Source organism: Siniperca chuatsi, linkage group LG12 (assembly GCF_020085105.1).
Source record: "Siniperca chuatsi isolate FFG_IHB_CAS linkage group LG12, ASM2008510v1, whole genome shotgun sequence".
Taxonomy (NCBI): Eukaryota; Metazoa; Chordata; class Actinopteri; order Centrarchiformes; family Sinipercidae; genus Siniperca; species Siniperca chuatsi.
The window spans coordinates 7,781,431-7,800,092 of record NC_058053.1 but is presented as its reverse complement, the minus strand read 5'-3'; the positions used below and the strand labels follow the sequence as shown (position 1 = coordinate 7,800,092).

Genomic DNA, 18,662 nt, shown 5'->3' with positions numbered 1-18,662 from the left:
AATTTCAACTCCCTCTAATTTTGCAATTTTTGATCCAATCAACAGGCTTGCCTGGATGATGCACAGCTCAGCAGCCTATAGGAATGCTTATTTTTATAGACATTAACCCTAAATATTATTGAAGGCTTTTGTGAATACTCTGAAAGATGATACGCTTCCCTGTCAAATAATGTTTTCTCTATAAACCTAACAAGCAGTCATGTAATAGAGAACTCCACTCGGATTGAATCAAATGCTTTATATTGATTTGATTAATATTTTGTGCCAGTCTTTCCCTGCCACATTGTTTCTGCTGAATTTCAACACTGTTTTGATTAATAAACACTTGTTTTATTCATCTCTATTTTTCTATGCTTTTTCCTTCAATCTCTCTCTGCATGATCTACTACTGTGCATGCACTGATGTTAATTATAGCTCTCTCCATATATTTTCCAACTATAGGTGCAAATAATATTTTTTTTTCGTATTTTCTGACAGTCTCTTAGCCTGTTGCTATTTGCTCTTCAACACAATTACTAATTTCCTTATTGAAATATTTTCTTCTTTCCCATCTGCTATCACATTTGTTGTACAGTAAATCTGTAGCCCTTTAGCCATCCTTTTTTCTTGAAGGTTTTGTGCTCTTCTGGTTCCCAAAGTGAGTGCCTTAAGGACGGGTGCCGCAAGATTTATCATATCATTGTTCATTTCACCACATAAAAAAATGGCGACATTTACATTAACTACGTTTTATGTTATGTTTTCCAAGATTTCAAAACAGAAGAAAAACAAAAAATAACAAAATCACCATATTAAAAACTCAGTTTATTGCTCAGCAACAGTCAGAAAAATAGTTCATTTGTCAGAGCAAGTAGTAGAAAGATTTGATTGGTAAACAGAGCTCAAAGAAATGCTGACGCATCTTTGCCCTCAACACAGTCTGAGACAACCAACAAAGCTACAATCAGACTGAACACTACTTGGCTAACGGCTTAACGGACATGTTTTGGCTGCATGTGGAAGATGGATATCCATCATACACTGCGGTATTGTCCGTTGCCAACATCATATATGTGTGAAAACAAGACAAAGAACCACCTGTCAGTGTACTCCTGCAGGTTGTGCTTTCTCTCCCCACATCAACAGCAGGCTCTCATGTCCCATTAAAATACCTGCATCCTTTTTTTGTCTTGTTCTGTTTTTATCCTAGCACACCTAAAATACAGGATCATTTTAATGTAGTCTAAAATTAAAGAAATGCATTTTACATTTAACATCACATGCCCCCTGCTGGACCCCCTGCAGTTTGCCTACCGGGCAAACAGGTCAGTGGATGATCCAGTCAGCATGGGACTGCTATACATCCTGCAATATCTTGACTCGCAAGGATCCTGTTTGTGGACTTCAGCTCGGCATTCAACACCATCATCCCAGACATCTTTCACACCAAACTCATTCAGCTCGCTGTCCCAGCCCCCACCTGTCAGTGGATCACAAACTTCCTGACAGACCGGAGGCAGCAGGAAAGGCTGGGGAACATCACATCCAGCACCCAGACAATCAGCACTGTCGGCCCCCCAGGGGTGTGTGCTCTCCCCACTGCTCTTCTGTCTCTACACCTCAAGAGACCCGTCTGTTAAACTCCTGAAGTTTGCAGACGACACAATGGTCATCGGCCTCATCCAGGACGGTCACGAGTCTGCATACAGACGGGAGGTTGAACAGCTGGCCCTCTGGTACGGTCAGAACAACCTGGAGCTGAACACGCTCAGAAATGTGGACTTGAAAGTGGACTTCAGGAGAAGCCCCCCAACACTGCCCCCCCATCACCATATCCAGCAACACAATGTCTGCTGTGGAAGCTTTCAGGTTTCTGGGATCCCCAATCTCCTTAAAAAGCAACCTGTTACATTAATCATATTTAGCGCGCAGGCTGTACGGTCGGGATTCTCGCTATAAAAACATAGCGACCACGTTACATCGCTGTCTCCTTTTCTCTCCTCTCTCTTCTCTCTGTCTGTGTCATAGATGTATCTCCAACACTTGTACAGCGCTAAAACGAAGCTATGCAGAGTATGGATGTATAAAGAGCTGCAGGTCTGTGTGTCTGTTTGACCGAGAGCAGGGCTGAGCTACACACACACGCAGAGCAGAGAGCAGCGGACTGGATGAAGCTGGCTCCTTCCTGCAGGGTTGCGTGGAGGTGTGGGCGATTTTATTTGTGCTTTAGAACATAACTGCAGCGAAACAATCAAAAAATAACGTTAACGCTCTCCACCCATTACTCATGTTTTTGGATACATTTTTTTTCATCTCACTGTATTTTATTCTTTTTATGTTGCCTTTTGTGTCTCTTTTGCCTTTGTGTCTCTTTCCACTCTTATCGACTGATGTTTCCTATACGGCTGCCAGGAAGTTCCACACACACACATGTGCATGCGACCCCGAGCCCCATAGGAAATTCTGTTTCTCCAGACAGGAAAAGGAGCGATTTATTGGAGTGTGTATATGTGAGATCATTGTTACATGTTAGGATCATTTGTGGTTACGAAATGATATGCTTTGGTTTATACAGGTGGTTTATACAGATCACTTATCATAATATCTCTTCCTGAACAGTTCACAATCAGGAAATGAATTTAATTGTTGGTTAGCTTTTTAATTCAATTTAAAATCACAAAATACGATGTTTGGTCTGTTTGTTTTCAGACCACAAACGAACCCCACCAGAATCTTCTTGGAAGCGAACTGAGACCCTCCTTTTCAGGCGCTCTCGGGCACACCAAATTTGGGATGAACCGTGCTAAGCGGCAAAGGCAGGGTTCATTTTTACCTAACCAAACATGTTAGGGGTGGAATCACCCTAAGTGTAATCATATTACCCTGATGACTTGTTTAAGTTGCACACTATTTTTGTGTGTTTTATCTTTTGTCAACTTTACCTAAGCAGTTTAACTTTGAGCCGGTTTCCATACAACTTGACCACATGGGTACTAGACCAAAATATCACCCAGTCAGGAGACAGACCCCCCTTTAGTCCAGTATTATTCATACACACACTCACTCAGTCGCACTCACTTGTTCACAACAAGAAAAGAAATTATTATTGTCCTTATTTACAGAAAACTATGCACCAAAATGTCTCCCGTAGGTAAAGTTTTGTTCTCTGAATTCTCTCAGACATTGGCTGCTTAAAACAACCAACTATTGAAGGACACTGCTGGTGTTTGTGTGTGTTTATGAATGTGTGCATGCAATTGTGTATAGTTTGTGTGTGTATGCACTGAAATGTGTTTTGTATGGTTAAAGACATTTATTGCACAGTATGTCCTGCTTCTTTATATGCTCAGTGATTAGACCAACTTCAAGGGTTGATTCTTCCTGTTTTATTGTATTTTGAAAATTAACAATTTCAAAAGGACAGGGGTATTTAGTTTAGTCATGTTAATGCAGACCCATAAGGCTGTTTGGTCAGTTTTATGGGATTTTTTTTTTTTTTTTAGTAAAAAAAGCTTTGAGTATATAGAGTTAGTCAATAGATGCACATACTGTAACACACACATCAGTATTGAGAAATTAAAATGAAAGAAAATATCTATTTGACTGCAAATGCAGAGCTATGGCCTTCATGCAAAGACAGACTTGTTGGAGTTTATTAGTGAGAACATTATGAAGCCTCATCAATGTCATGGCAATGCTTTGCTGAAATAATCAAAAACTAATCACTAATGTCATGATGTCATTTAATTTGATCTGATCTTTATTTTATTCACTTATTGCATGTGATCATGAATTTATTTTGTTTAGAGAGAAGTTTAAATCTACTAGCTTTCTTTACTGCTTTGGGCACAGTGGTGATGCTACTGGTAAGGAGGTGTTTGGGGATATCCCAGTACACTCTTTAAATGTGAGAATTGGAGTTTCCACTGTTGTTGCTAAATTTAAATGAATGATAACACAAATTATATCTTATAAAATAGGACACGTTGTGGAAGGGTTTATAAAAGACATGTATTGGTCGAAAGGAAGACTGATGAGGCTCCAGCCCCATCACCCTCTGAAAACATAAATTACATGGGTAAGCTGCAGTTTCTCATAAACACGCTTAGCTCAGCTTGAATACATCATTCTTGGTAGATGATGAGATGTGTGTGTGGATGGATGTTGAGAATGGTTATATAAAGACTGAGGAAGATGTGGGCCTGCAAACAGGAAATGGAACAAGGAAGGTTAAGATTAAGGTTAGGGTAAGGGGCTAGGGAATGCTTTATGTCAATGACGGTCCTTACAAAGATAGAAGTACAAGTGTGTGTGTGTTTTGCACTTTATCAACAGACTTTTCTCTGTGTCTGCCTCTCCCTTTCTCTCCCAGAGTGTCTCTCTCTCTTGCCCTCACCCTCTCATCCTGACAGACAGTACGCGCCAATAGAATTCACCTATATCTAATCAACGGCTGATGGTGTTTGTTCAGCAGTCATAACAGTTTTTAAGAACACATGCAATTGCAATTCTGCACAGTGAAGCTGTGAACACACTCCTTGATAGAAATTTGACATGTGTTATAGTGTGGTACAGTGTGTGTGTATGTGGTGAGAATTTTGCTTTTGGTTACCTTTCTTGTAACTCTTGTAACTTAGTAAAGAATCAAATAAACCCTTTTCTATGATATGGTTAGCATGATAGAAATATAATTGACGGGGATAAAAATTAGTGTACTACTGTATAGCTGTTGAGAAGGACTAAACATGGTAGCAGGTAAGGGGTAAAAGGAAGAGGTCAGAAATGTGTTGGCAGCAAAAGTGTATTAATATTCGAAGCAGCTCAGTTTATCAAGAATACTGGGCTATTTGACGCGTTGATGGTCAGTTTGGCTAGTGTTAGTCTGAAGACATACACGCACATGTACATACATGTTTTGCATCGTTGTTTTCTTAACAAGCAACCTCTTCTGGTTGTGCGGATAATGACTGTCCTCTTTCAGAAGCAATAGGAGAGGTAGTATTATACCAGCAAAAACCTTGCAGGGAGGCGGTCGGCATGTGGGGTTAGGTGTACAAAGTGTTGGGCTTTGACCGACAGGCAATGTTGGTTTCTTTTAACCATGACCAAAATCTTTTCCTGGCCTTAACCAAGTAGTTTCTGTTGCCAAAACTTAATCAAACCTTAAGTAGTGGATGCATAAACAGCATTCACATAAACTTCCACACAACTGTGCTGGCCATGTGCAGACACGTCTGGATTTTATATTAAAGTGTTTTTTATAACTGACCCTTATCCTCACTTGTGAACAAGACCCCTATATACTTAAAGTCCATCACTTGGGGCAGCAACATGGACCCAACTAGAATAAGGCAGTTCAGTTTTCTAGCAGAATATTACAGCCTCATTTGGTACACAACTGTTTGTAGAGATCTGTTTATATACCTTTGCTCACGTTGCTTTTTTTGTAGTTGTAGCACATCTCCAGTTCTCATCATTTGTTAAAAACTGAAAGAGGTTTGAGAACTACCAAGCAACAATGTTGTACCATCGCCAAAAGCAGAAAAAACAGGTAGTGTTGTTATTGTAAGGATGCAGATGGAAATGGCTGTGAGCGGTCATCATTTTTCAGGGTTTTTTTTTTAATAAGTTTAATATTATGCACAGTTCCAACAATTTTTATACCATATATATATATACTGTTCCAGCAGACTTTAAACAGTGATATGGCTACAGTTTCTGAGAGTTTTAATAAAAAATGTTTTTAATGATTTGATGTGAAGGTTGATGCCAGCTTGTTTGTGTTAACAGAGAGGAAATAGAAGAAGGATGATGATGAAATGATGGAAGGATCTTGTCTATCTTCTCCTCCCCCTCTTCTGTTGTCTCATTTTAGCCCACCATCTGGTGTTGTCTGCTAATGTCTGTGCTCACTGTAGAACAAAGACATTACACCACCTCTACACACACACACACACACACACACACACACACGCACACAAACTTACTCAAAGTCACTTTTTCTGTGACATACAATCATATTCATACAAATTCCACAATATAACAAGTATACATCCACCTGTCATGTTGGCTCTCTGTAAAGGCATTTTGTGCACACATACACACAATCACTCACACATACAACATAAAAAGACATTGTTTCAGTATTTTTTTCCACACACGAACAAGCATACGCCTGCTGAGTTGGCTGCCATGAAACTAATGTTGATGCTCTTTTCTGCTTCCAGACATTTCACACCTCTCTTTCTCCCTCCCCCTCCCATCCTCTTGTTCTTCCATGGGGTCTAATTCTTCTTGCATGTCACTGACAACTCCCTTGTTTACTCCCCCTTACATGCCAATCTGCTAAGGGGCTCTAAAAAGTTTTCAGTTGGACTCCCAGAAAAAAAAGACAAAGAAAAGATACTTTGTTTTCCTTTTGAACTGCGAACACCAGAATTTAATGATATAAGCAGATTATTAAAGACAGATCATACTGTAAATTGTGTACTCAACAAATGTGAAGAATCCACCATACAAGGTTTATGTAAATAAGCATCAAATGTACATAGTTTTGACCTGTGTTTTTGTCTGGCAAATAACTTAAAATATTTAACTTTAAGATCCCCTCCAGTCATATTTAAGATGTATGGAATGGCTGTGTTTTTAGTAATAATTTGTCTGATATAGTTTTTCCACCAAAGGTTCAATGAGCTACTTACAATTTCTTTAAAGCATACTCACTCTTTAAAGCATACTCACTCCTCCTTCCAGAATGCTTGAAAACATCCAAGTAAAGTAACAAAAAGTAAAACATTGTTTTAGTGGAGGGAGGCTTTACATTAGAATTGATTTATGGATTAGCAAGACAGAAATAAACTAGTTGAAAACACAGCAGAATTGGGGCATAGTTGGATTTCTGTTATTACATTCATCACCATATATCTCACATTAAAGCATAAACAATAAAAAGTAATATAGCACAACCTAACACAATGGATGAGGATATGAATATAAACCATTCCCAAACACACACTATCTACTAATTCTGAAAGGTTTAAGTGTGATTCCATCAAGCTATTTGTGTAGCTCTGCTTTGGCATCCAGTATGTGATGAGCAGTAAGACAGTCTTCTGTCTGTCCTTTTCCTGTTTTCTTTTTTCCACAACAGGAAACATTCTCCTTAGTGCCAGATGCTCCTCACACACACACACACACACACACACACACACACACACACACACACACACACTGACATATTAAATCAGTAAACAGTTGGCAGCTGGTGACAGAGCGCATTCAAAACAAAACAACTTTATTGAACAGTTTCTTCATTCTGATTATCTATCATCCATCACTGTTGCTGCCACTGTGTGTGTGTGTGTGTGTGTGTGTGAGAGAGAGAGAGAGAGAGAGAGAGAGAGAGAGAGTGTGTGTGTGTGTGTGTGCATCCATGCACTTTAATTTGTAATTTGCAGTCTGTTGTCTAGTTCTGTGTGTATGTGTGTTACATCTCACTGATATCGTCACCAATGTGACCTCATAGAATCACTACAGTAGATCCCCCATCTGTTACACCCTCAGAGACCTGTGTATGCACACACACACACACACACACACACACCCCTTGGCAGCTTGGTGTCTCTGCAGGAGCTGCCATCTTCCCAGTGGAAAGCAGCCGAGAAGGGTATCGTGTCTCTCTTCTCTCTTTCTCTGGCTCTCTGTCTCATCTCACATCTCTCCGCTGTTTATTGAAAGTTTATCAGCTCCTTTGTCAGCCAATCATCTAAAGTCGCTGCTGTGTTTTAAAGCCCTCAGCACACGAGTGTCACACACACTCACACATGTTAGTTGTGGGTTCAAGGCATCAGGGATCAGCATCGGTATTGTCATAGCAAGATGTTGCTCTTACTCTCTAACGTTGAGAGAACAACAAAACATGGATAAAAGTTTGACATTTTGGGAAATACGCTTTTTTACTTTCTCAACGAGAGTTAGATGAGAAGAATGATACCACTCTCACATCTATAAGCTAAATATGAAGCTACTGCCATCAACTGGCTAACTTAGCTTAGCACAAAGAACAGAAACAGGGAAACAGCTAACCTGGCTCTGTCCAAAGGTAAAAAAATCTGCCTCCCAGCACCTCTGAAACTCACTAAGTAGCACATTGTATGTCTTTTGCTTAATTTGTACAAAAATGGAAGTGTGTAAAAATGACAAATTGCTGTTTTATGTCTTTTTCTTTAAGAGCTAGAAGAGGTATAAATGTCACCACTGGGTGACATAAACTGGCACAAAATATATGACTTGAACAATTTCAAAAGATATATTATACATAAGATATTATGTGGTCATGGCTGTGTGAATAGAAATAAAATATGTATTTTGACTCTAGACCCGCAACAGTTAAAATGTTGTGGGTTTAGAGTCAGGAATTCAGGGTGATTGTTAAACAGTATAACACTTCCTGTGGCTATCTTTTTTGAGACTGTACCCGCTTCCTTCTTCTGCTTATGCACGACCAAATGCTCTGTCAAACTTTTTTCTTCTGCTCCCACAACCCATTGTTACCACACCCAGTCACCAGTCAAATTTCATCAAATAATTTCCAGTCCAGACTGACATTCTCTGTAGATTCCCTTTAATGTTTTAACATGTAGAAGACAACAGCTATGACTTACAAACTGTTGCCAAGAAGCAGTTCGGTTTTCATGTGGGGAGCTTCGGCACATGAACAGAAGGCTGCCCAGCGCGCACCATGACCCCTTATTACAACGTGACCGCCCATGACCACTTGTAGCCTTGGAAAACGAACCCTGTGCCGCCAACATCTGCTGTGGGTTTCACAGGACTTGCGGGCTGGCTTGCCCTGTATGCGTAGACAAAATATGCAGCTCCAGGGGAGATTGTACACTGACAGCATTAGTGCTGTACTCATTGAACTACAAAAGACTGTAGACATCAACTGTATCTGTATCCCTCTGTACAGCTCCCTCACAGACATTTATTCATAATACTGAAAATATGACAACCAATTCCTTTTCTCAAAAAATGCTCTTTCCATCCCCTAGATACAGACCTATACTGTTTTGCTTTCCCCATGGACATTTATGTTAGCCCTAACAACCACTGTGGCTGGCACCTCTTTCTCTCTCTTTTTGTGTGTCTCCTCATCCTCTTTCTTTCTCTGCAGGGTTGTGAATGCTCCTTAGTCACACTAAGATTGGGGTCTTTGGGGGATAGCGGGAGAAGAGGGTGTAGGGGATTGGACAACAGGGGCCCATCCTGAGTGGTCTGTGATGGGACAGTTATTTTCATATGTCAAAACCATAGCCCATAATGTCAGGTTTTGTCCCTGGGGGTACTTACCTCAGCCATTTGTGTGTGTGTGTGTGTGTGTGTGTGTGTGTGTGTGTGTGTGTGTGTGTGTGTGTGTGTTATCACACCTACCGCCACATTTAAGCACAGCAGCTACTGTTGTTTGGCCTTGTAAAATGGATCCTTGGGCAGTCATTTCCACAGCATGGGGCTTTCCACACACACACACACACACACACACACACACACACACACACACACACACACACACAGTTTCTCTGCATGGCTGGGTAGAAGGGCATCTGCGAGCAGCTCTCATTGAAAGGCCATGTTGCTGAAAGCAGGTGTCCTTACACACAAATACACATAATAGAGTGACAATAAAGTTTATCACAGAGTAGTATTAAAGTATGCCCCTGATATTACTCGCACAAAGTAAAATTCTGATCATCATTCTTATTATCTTCTCCCTTATTTGATCTTTTTTTATCTTTCTCTATTTCTCGCTCTGCCTTACAGTTCATCTGGTCTTTAGGGGCGAGTTAAGGACAGGTTTTTTTAAAAATCTGTGTTTGTGTGCTTTAGTTGACTGCTCTAGCTCATTTTAACATGTACCTTTCCATCTTTCTCCCACACGTTTCTCTGGCTCAGTTTAATAAAACAACACACATACTCATTCACACACCAACAGACATGGAGCTGTCTTTTTAATAGCGCGCTTGCCTGTTGATCCATCATTGTGGCAAACCATTTAAATGTTAAACGACCAGCATGAGGAGGTTCATCTATGCAAACAGCTTTTTCTATAACTGGATGGATTTGATAGAGTTCATGGAGCAAAGATACACACACCTTTTTATAGCAGCAAACACACACACATGAGCACGCACTACTCTTCATTGTTGTAGTATTACACACAGATGTAACCACCCATCATAGCAATGAGGCTGAGATAATAGAAATGTTCCATGAAATTGCAGTGTGCCCTTGTCCACTCTTATGTGTGTGTGTGTTTTAAAGCAATTTCAGTTAATGAAAAAGAGAGGCCTTGTTTAATTTTTAGTTTTTTCTTAGTTCAGCCACTCAATAGAAACACTTTCTGTATCTATCCACTTGGTTGTAAAAAACCACAGAACAGTCAGGTTTGACACCAAATGATTTCCTCACGGCTATTTGTTTGTCTGCTGAATTATTGGAGGAAGCCCGGAGGTCGTGCTTATTCATTGTTTTACAGGGAGATTGAATTCATCACCCAGATAAACAACTTTACATGCATTAGCATATTTTTGTCAGATTCCATAAAACATCTCACAGCCCTGTGGGTGGTCTTGACCCCCAAGCTGAGAACTGCTGCTTCAAACTTTTCTGCTGTATAACAACACCCGTCCTTCTAAATTCATTCTGGCGTCGGTTCTGTCCCGTGTTGCAGGAAAGAAATGCAAGAAAAATAAATCATAAATTAACAGAGAAGTTAAATCAGATAAATAAAGAATGTAGTGGTGGCGGAAAAAATAAAAGTTGCTAAATCATGAACATTACGTCGGACAGAATCTCAGACACTAACAAATCCTTTATGTAATTATGTGCAGAAAGTAGCTAACATTTCTCTTCTGGGTGTTTTGAAGTTCTTTCCAAGGTCGTGAGGCTTCCTATCAGGTCTGGACAGTCAGTCTGATGGGGAGAGTTTTTTCCAGCAGGGAAAACAGTTTTCTGCAGAGTAGAGGACTTTGTGTCGGCTTAACGCTGTTAAACCTACAATCCCCACAGACAAACACTGTCTAAACCTGACACTGCTGACCCACGCAAACACACAGACTCAGACTGAATTCATGCATATACATAGACAGGCACATGCAGACTAAAGCTTACTACAAGTACCTACAATTATTTATGGATTTCTGGCAAACACACGCATACACACAGTAATTTACATGAACATATAAACACTCATAAAGAGAAAGTCACAAACACACAGCTCATCCTTTAGCTTCCTAGAGTCAATGTTGATACTCTTCCTGTAACTGTCTAAAAACACTTTATTAGCTTCAAATATGTTATCCAGTATTGAATATTATTTAGGAAACACATCTGGATGCTGTGCAGTCCAATCTAATAATGATCAGAATGGACAAATATGCAGACAATGCACACAAGTCCAATATCTGTTTTCAATGCCTTCCTTTGAATCACGACCACCCTGCATACCATACATTACCTTAACCACACCTAAACTTCACAGTAATTGATATGCATGGTTATTATATGAATAAATAATATTTTAAAAGTTGGCATTGAATTTTCATGAAATGTCTTGATTTTGGCAAATTGTGTCATTCTGCTTGGAGACACGGTTGAACTATGATAAATCATTGTTAACAACAGTGGTGTTTTTAGATAATATAATTTCTCATGCAAAACTCCTTATATATATATATATATATATATATATATATATATATAAACAATATTTTACTTTTTATATAAAAACTTTACTTGGATGTTTGAGCTTCACTGTGCAGAAGGATGTATGTGCAGTGTGACACTTGAGGGCTGTTTTCACATTTATCTGCTGAAGTGTATCTGTGCTCACCTCAAATCACTCTTTAAAAAGTGTTTGCATGAATTTTGTGACATCACAACGAGTTTGGAAGCCAGTCGTGGTCCACTATGCAACTACTATGTGGAAATTTGAAGCCTTCATTGCACATACACTGAGAATGGACTTGAAGTGGGAGACATCTTGTTTCCAGCAGTTAAAACTTTTGAAAACTATAAAAATATAGACTGTTTACTGTTGAAATCTAAGGTTTGACAAATAAGCATTTATCTGAGTTTGTTGAGTATTTGGAATGCAATAGTGTTTTTGATAAATGCTGTTTACTTGTCATTACTTTTCAAAAAAGTATAAGCCATATGTAGTAACAGCGCTACCTCTCTTACTGAGCCATCACAGGCTTCAAACACACACTTTCATCTGACAGGATCCACTTGCTTTTTTGGTTCTGGTATATTTCCCACTCTGTTTCAGGCTTAGCCATTACTGCCATATCTCCTTGTTGATAATAAGGTGTTTTTCACCTGCCTGGGTTTATAATAGTCATTTTTATCTTTACAGGCAGTCTTTCGTTGTGGTTTCTCTGTCTGTTTTACAATCTTTCCTTCCTCTCCATATTCCCTCTGCTCTCACTACTTTTGTCTCTCTGGCTCTCTGTGTTTGCCGTATTCTTCAATTACCTCTTGAAAATGCACAGGTCATTTTATTGATATTGCTGAGCTGAGAGAAGAAAAAAGATGCGTATATAAAAGCAGACAGTCCGAATGGCTTTCTTCTTTTTCCTTTTTTTTCTTCGAAAATACACTCTGCCCACAATTTTTCACTCAGAGAAATTTCTCTCAAATGGAAAAGCTTTTAGTTTAGCTTTTGGAGACCATTCAAGCCCAATGAGCTGACCTCTGTCTCCTCACCCTCACCCTGTTCCCACCCTTCTCTCTTCCTCATCGATGTCTCTCCCCTTCTACCACCATTACTCTCTCTCTCTCTCTCTCCCTCTCTCCCTCTCTCTCTCCCTCCCTCCCAGACGGATGAGGTGTCCCGTGTGGCAGGCTTTGTTTCTGAGAATGGGAAGGAGCAGCTAACGTTCGAGGTGCCTCTTAATGACACTGGCTCGGCAGGGCTCGGCATCAGCCTCAAAGGAAACAAGTCCAGAGAGACAGGAGAGGACATGGGAATCTTCATCAAATCCATTATACATGGAGGGGCTGCATACAAGGTGACATAATATTCTCTTACATGCCCAAATGAGCAATAATAAATAAAGACAAAACTGTGTCCTAGAAAATACTAATTGATAAATTTGGAAAGAAATTTAAGCCTCACCTGAAGTTAGTGCTCTGAATTCCAAAATATTCAGAATCAATAGTGTCAGAAGAAAATCAAAGAGAGTTATCCTCTTCAATGAACAGAAAGTGAAGCAGTATGGAAAATGATAACTAACGGAAGTTATTATTTATGAGATAGTCTTCTGGGGAGTGTTGTATCCTCCTCAGCTGTCTCTGCTTCCATGTACTCCTATTCTGTTAACCTTTGACCTCTTACTCACTAGGACACACTTGACATGTCATAGACAACAGAGAGACAGACAGACAAGCAGACAGATGCGCACACACAGACCTGCGCAGTGTTTAGCGAGTGTCTGTGCAAAGAGAGACAGGAATAGATGGAAACAGGTCTGCTGTAGAGGCATTGTAAATAACACACCAGGGAAGTCAGACAGATGGAGCTGATTTGCATGTGTGTGTGGTTGACTGGTGAATAGGAAAACATGTGTGCGATAAAGTGCGTGTCAGTAAAGTTTTTGGTATACTGGATTTATGCTGGTTTGACTTGAGAGAGATGCTCAGTGAAGACTACAGGTGAGAGTTTGACTTTGATCTGTACTGTAACAACATTCAACATCCAGCTATCAATTACTTAAGGACAAATGGTTAAATTATTTTTAAACTAACTATAGACATTCATGCATAGACCAGTAAAACATGCATGCTGTAGGTCTGCAATCTAGTGCAGTGAAAATGCACACACTGTTTTCATTTATTTATTTTATTAATTAGTTTGTCAGGAAAAATGCAAAAAACATTGTAACAGGTTACAATAACATGATACCAATGTGTTGCACATATGATTTCTAGCCATGGCTGGTTAGGCTTTTCTGCTTAAAAAGGTCATACATATCATCAATATTGTCTTTTGCTGTCCTTCTCATGGAAAAACACATTGACACAGTCTTTTTAAGATTCAAGGTTAGATTATTATTTTTGAACCATTTGGATACACCCTCCATTTCGTTTGTTAATGTCTCTGCTGCTCCACAAGGGGTTTTAGCTGATATGTAAATGACTGTGCATACATCATCAGCATACATTTGACAACCAGCTCTTTTGCAGCATAATGGCAATTCATTTATGTATAAGCTAAAAAGCAGAGGCCCCATGATCGAGTCTTGTGGAATACCCATTCTGGATCATCGAGGGACTGAATATTTTTCATTGATTTTAACGTGTTGCTCTCTACATTTGAGGTATGATGCAAACCAGCCAGTTTCTTGATCTGAAAAAGTAAAGGTGTCAAAAGCCTTTTTAAGGTCTAAAAACACAGCTCCCACTATTTTACCCGTGTCTCGTGAGCTCTTGATGTTTTCACTGAGGTAACAGTTGGCCATTTCCATTGAGTTCCCTGGCCTGAATCTGAATTGTTTAGGATAAATAAGTTTGTTGCTTTCAAGGTGGTCAACTAGTTGTTCTGCAATAACTTTTTCCAGGACCTTTGAGAAAGCGGACAAAATAGAAATTTGTCTATAAATTCACATGCAACCGGTGTGTGTGTGTGTGTGTGTGTGTGTCTGTTTTACAGGATGGGCGTCTGTGTGTCAATGACCAGCTGGTAGCAGTAAACGGAGAGTCGCTGCTGGGACGCTCCAACCATGTGGCCATGGAGACGCTCCGCCGCTCTATGTCACAAGAGGGAAACGTAAGAGGGACAATCCAACTGGTGGTGCTAAGGACTCCGAAGGTACACACTCACACACACACACAGTAACTTATGCACTAGGAGTAACAATTCACTTGGCTCTGTGGTGAAAAAGGGCAACAAACAAAGCGCACACTGCCATCAGTGGGAAACAAGAGCGCACACATCCCCCACAACAGACAGCTGTCCAAAACTCACTCTTTGCACTTTAAAAAAAATCAATTTCATGTGTTAATGTTCACTAGAATCGCAAGTGGCTATCCTGTGTGAAAAATTGTGTGTATGAATGTCTGGACACGAAGCCTAATGCCGATGAACATAAAGAGCATGTGTGGTCGGAACAGTTTTAATGGACACATACAGTAAAGGTGAAACATATACTGCATTAAGTGTATTCACAATAGACTTAAATGTCTCGTTTTATTGTCAGAGAATGCCAGGATCTAGGTTAGGACACCTGCTGTGAGGAGCGCACATGCATGCCTCTGTCACTTGCCTAACAAACATGCATGCTTCTTATATCTTCACTCTGTATCTCCTCTCCCCTCTTTTGGCTCTTTACTGACTAAAGCATATTTTTTTCTTTTTTCCTGCAGTCTGTTACCTCTGCCTCTTTCTACACATGCTGACTTTTTAGCCCTTCCATCCATTCTTCACATACTTGACTCTAGTCTCCCTGCTCTTACCAGCTGCAGGAAAAAAGAGCATTTACACTTCAGCTATTCAGATTTTGTGTGTGTGTGTGTGTGTGTGTGAGACAGAGTGTTCTTCACTGAGCTGTATCTCTTCTCTTTATGAGTAAAAAAAGATGCTTTTCATCTCGGCAGTTTTTCAGCTGATGCCTTTTACATGGCTCTGTACAATGTTTGTACAAACCCTTTGCACACACAAAGCTGGGTTGTTGGCTCAAGTGTGAATGGCCCTTACACCCTACATCGCACACAAGCATAACAAACACACAGATAGATAGGTGAACACAAAGAAAAACACACGTAACAAAAGTTCCAGTATTTAGGTGTATGGGTAATTATAATAGCCTCCTCTCATTGACATAAATGGGTCGGACAAATTATTAGTAATACTGAAGCTCGCAGTATAACACAGTACAATTCAATAGCACCACAAATTACAGCCTTCAAAATGACAATGAATTTGAATCAACACCTCTCTAAAAACCGAACATTATAACCCTCATGAAGGTAGGATTTATTGCAATGCTGTTGTATTAAACTGCATTAGTTTGAGGTGTATGTGTCTAATAATACTGAGTGTATGTGTGCATGTAGTGGTGTGCTTGGGCTTGCAGGGCTCAGGGCTCAGGGCTCCCCCTGTCAATAGCTTGATGGTGAAAGCTGTTAGTAACATCAAAGAGTTGCATCCATGTTTCCCTCTTTGTCTTAAGAGTGGAAAAGAAATGATAAAAAAGAGAGGACGATAAAGACAGATAGATAAGAGACTGTACCTTAAAAGCCTTTTTGGGCTTCAGTATTGATGCTTTTAACATTACAGAAGTCGACCACTCTACGTTTTTCCCCCTCTTTTTTCCTCTTCTTTTTCTTGTCTATGTCCTTTGCTCTTTCTCTCACTCAGTTCTTCTTACTGGATTCATCTCCAGCCAACTCTCGCTAATCTCTCACTTTATCCAGCTGCTCTTTTCATTCATCCAAACACCCTCTTTCTCCAACATAAATAAGTGTGGCTCTGCGCAGGTTCCATGGACATAATAGCCTGTTCTTCATCATCGGCACTGAGTCGCAGTATCTGAATTTCCAACAAAATAAAGTCTTGCTAATGTGCTGCTTTTCCTGTCTGTTTTCTAGTGGTTTATATCACATTATAAGCTATGTACTATTTTACTTGATCTTAATTATTTTCAGTTATTTTATTTAGTTGTTTAGATTGATCAGTTATTTAGATTTATTTGTTTGTCTAGACAGATAATACAGGTTAATATTGATACATTGGAAAAATATAACAAATGTAACATATATAAGGCATCCAGCCGAAGCTTATTTGCAGCCCTGTCCCTGGTAAGACTTTTGACTTCAGGGAAAAACAACTGAACAGAGAAGAACAGATTCAAGGTAATGTAATGCAGAAAATTTCCCAACACGTTTGACTGTATCTAAAAACATTGTTTTTATACCTCAACATCCTCATTTTGCTGTTTGAAGAAGCATTTGTTTTTCGAGAGTAATCTGATTGCATTATGACACCAGCTAATGGGATGTGTGCTGGGAGAGAGCCAGGGAGGGGAGGGGCCCCACAGAACCTCTTAACACACTGAAGAGTGATGTGTCCTGGGTTGGAACTGGGGAGACGCTGGGTGAGGGGCAGGAGCTGGGGCTCAGTGGGGGGTCAAGAGGAAGATGACAAGAAGGATTTATTGCACACACACACACACACACACACACACACACACACAGTAATGTTATGTCTTCTTTGTTGTTTGATTGGAGGGCTGAGTCTACACAGACAGGCAGATACGCACAAGTACACTGAACCACACAGCCAAAATGGCATACATATGTTAATGAATACATACTGTTTTCTACACACACAGAAGACAAATAAATGCAAATTAAATTCCTGAAGCAATAATACACACACAAAGACGCACATCAACACTGGAATGAATGCTTTGTTTGACTATTACAGGGCCCTAAGAGGGTCATCCCTCGAGGGGATAGGTGTCAGTATTACTGTCACTGCCACACACTCAGAAAACTGAAGCAGTGTTGAAGACCGTTACAATCCTACAGGCCATGGGAAATGTGGTCCCCTCTTTCACCTTGATCTGCCACTGTCTTTTGAGTGTCTCCCTCTTCCTCTCTTTCTTCTATCTCCTTGACATCTAATTGTGTTTGAATAGATCACTACAAAGCCCTCACTCACTTCCTGGTCATCACCTCATTTAAATGCAATCGACGTACCAGACACTTACATTAAAAAAAAAAAAAAAAAAAACGGTTCAATAAAAGTAACAGAAACATCAATTTCCCCAAACTATTAAACATTTCATCAGCATGTTTTTATGTATGTATTTGTTTCAGACTTAATTTCAAGGTTTTATTGAAGCTTTAAATAATAATACCCTTTCACAGTTGTAGCTGCTTTTGCTTGCTTTACAAAAAGTGGCAATTTAGGTAGCCATCACTGACTATTATCTGTCTGTATGAATTCAAAGTGTTAAGTAGTATTTGATTCCTCCCTGTTTTAGGATCAACATGGGGTGTCACCCAATCGCTCATTTGACAGCTCCTCCGGCCTGTCAGGACTGGTGAGCCCAGTCGGTCAGACAGGATTGGGCAGTCAGACTAATGGCCCCATTCACCCTCCCATGGTGAACAACACTCTCTATGGATCTAATGGTGAGCGGAATTTTTTCTCATCAGTGTTCGGTCAGCAGGCTAACAGACATGACATTTACATACAGCATGATTTTCTTAAAGAAAGTATTGACTGAAATGTCTCCATAGCATCGGTGACCATTAACTGTCAAGTATCAAAAGTTGGCATCAAATGCTCGTTCAGATTGTTTACTTAGGAAATCAGGAAACATTGCTAATTTGAGACTGAATGTTATTAAGGCTATGTTCTTGGATGGCGGCTAATAAAAACTCATTGTGAAGTTATTTTGTAAAATGGAAAAAAAGGGGTTTTAAAGTTCTCTAGTTTATATTCTTTAAACTAAGGTATTAACAAATTGCTATCAGTAGCAAAACTCTGGTACTGTATTGGCACCTGTGTTAACAAAACAATACTGAGCCCAAAGTTAGCACAAGGGATGTTAACCTTTTCATTTTTACAGATGCTATATTTTTGTAGTCTGGCAATGTGCATTTAGTATTTTTA

The 18,662-nt window shown here is 39.7% G+C and overlaps 1 protein-coding gene across 4 annotated transcripts in view; it reads left to right on the top strand.

Annotated features, from left to right (window-relative positions):
* pard3bb (par-3 family cell polarity regulator beta b) overlaps window positions 1-18,662 on the top strand; it is a 212,230-nt gene that overhangs the window by 79,212 nt on the left and 114,356 nt on the right. For all 4 annotated transcript variants that reach the window (XM_044216505.1, XM_044216503.1, XM_044216504.1 and 1 more), the window contains 3 exons: window positions 12,859-13,050; window positions 14,691-14,849; window positions 18,028-18,178. In XM_044216505.1, coding sequence (XP_044072440.1) covers window positions 12,859-13,050; window positions 14,691-14,849; window positions 18,028-18,178 — 502 coding nt within the window. The remainder of the gene's footprint in view (window positions 1-12,858; window positions 13,051-14,690; window positions 14,850-18,027; window positions 18,179-18,662) is intronic.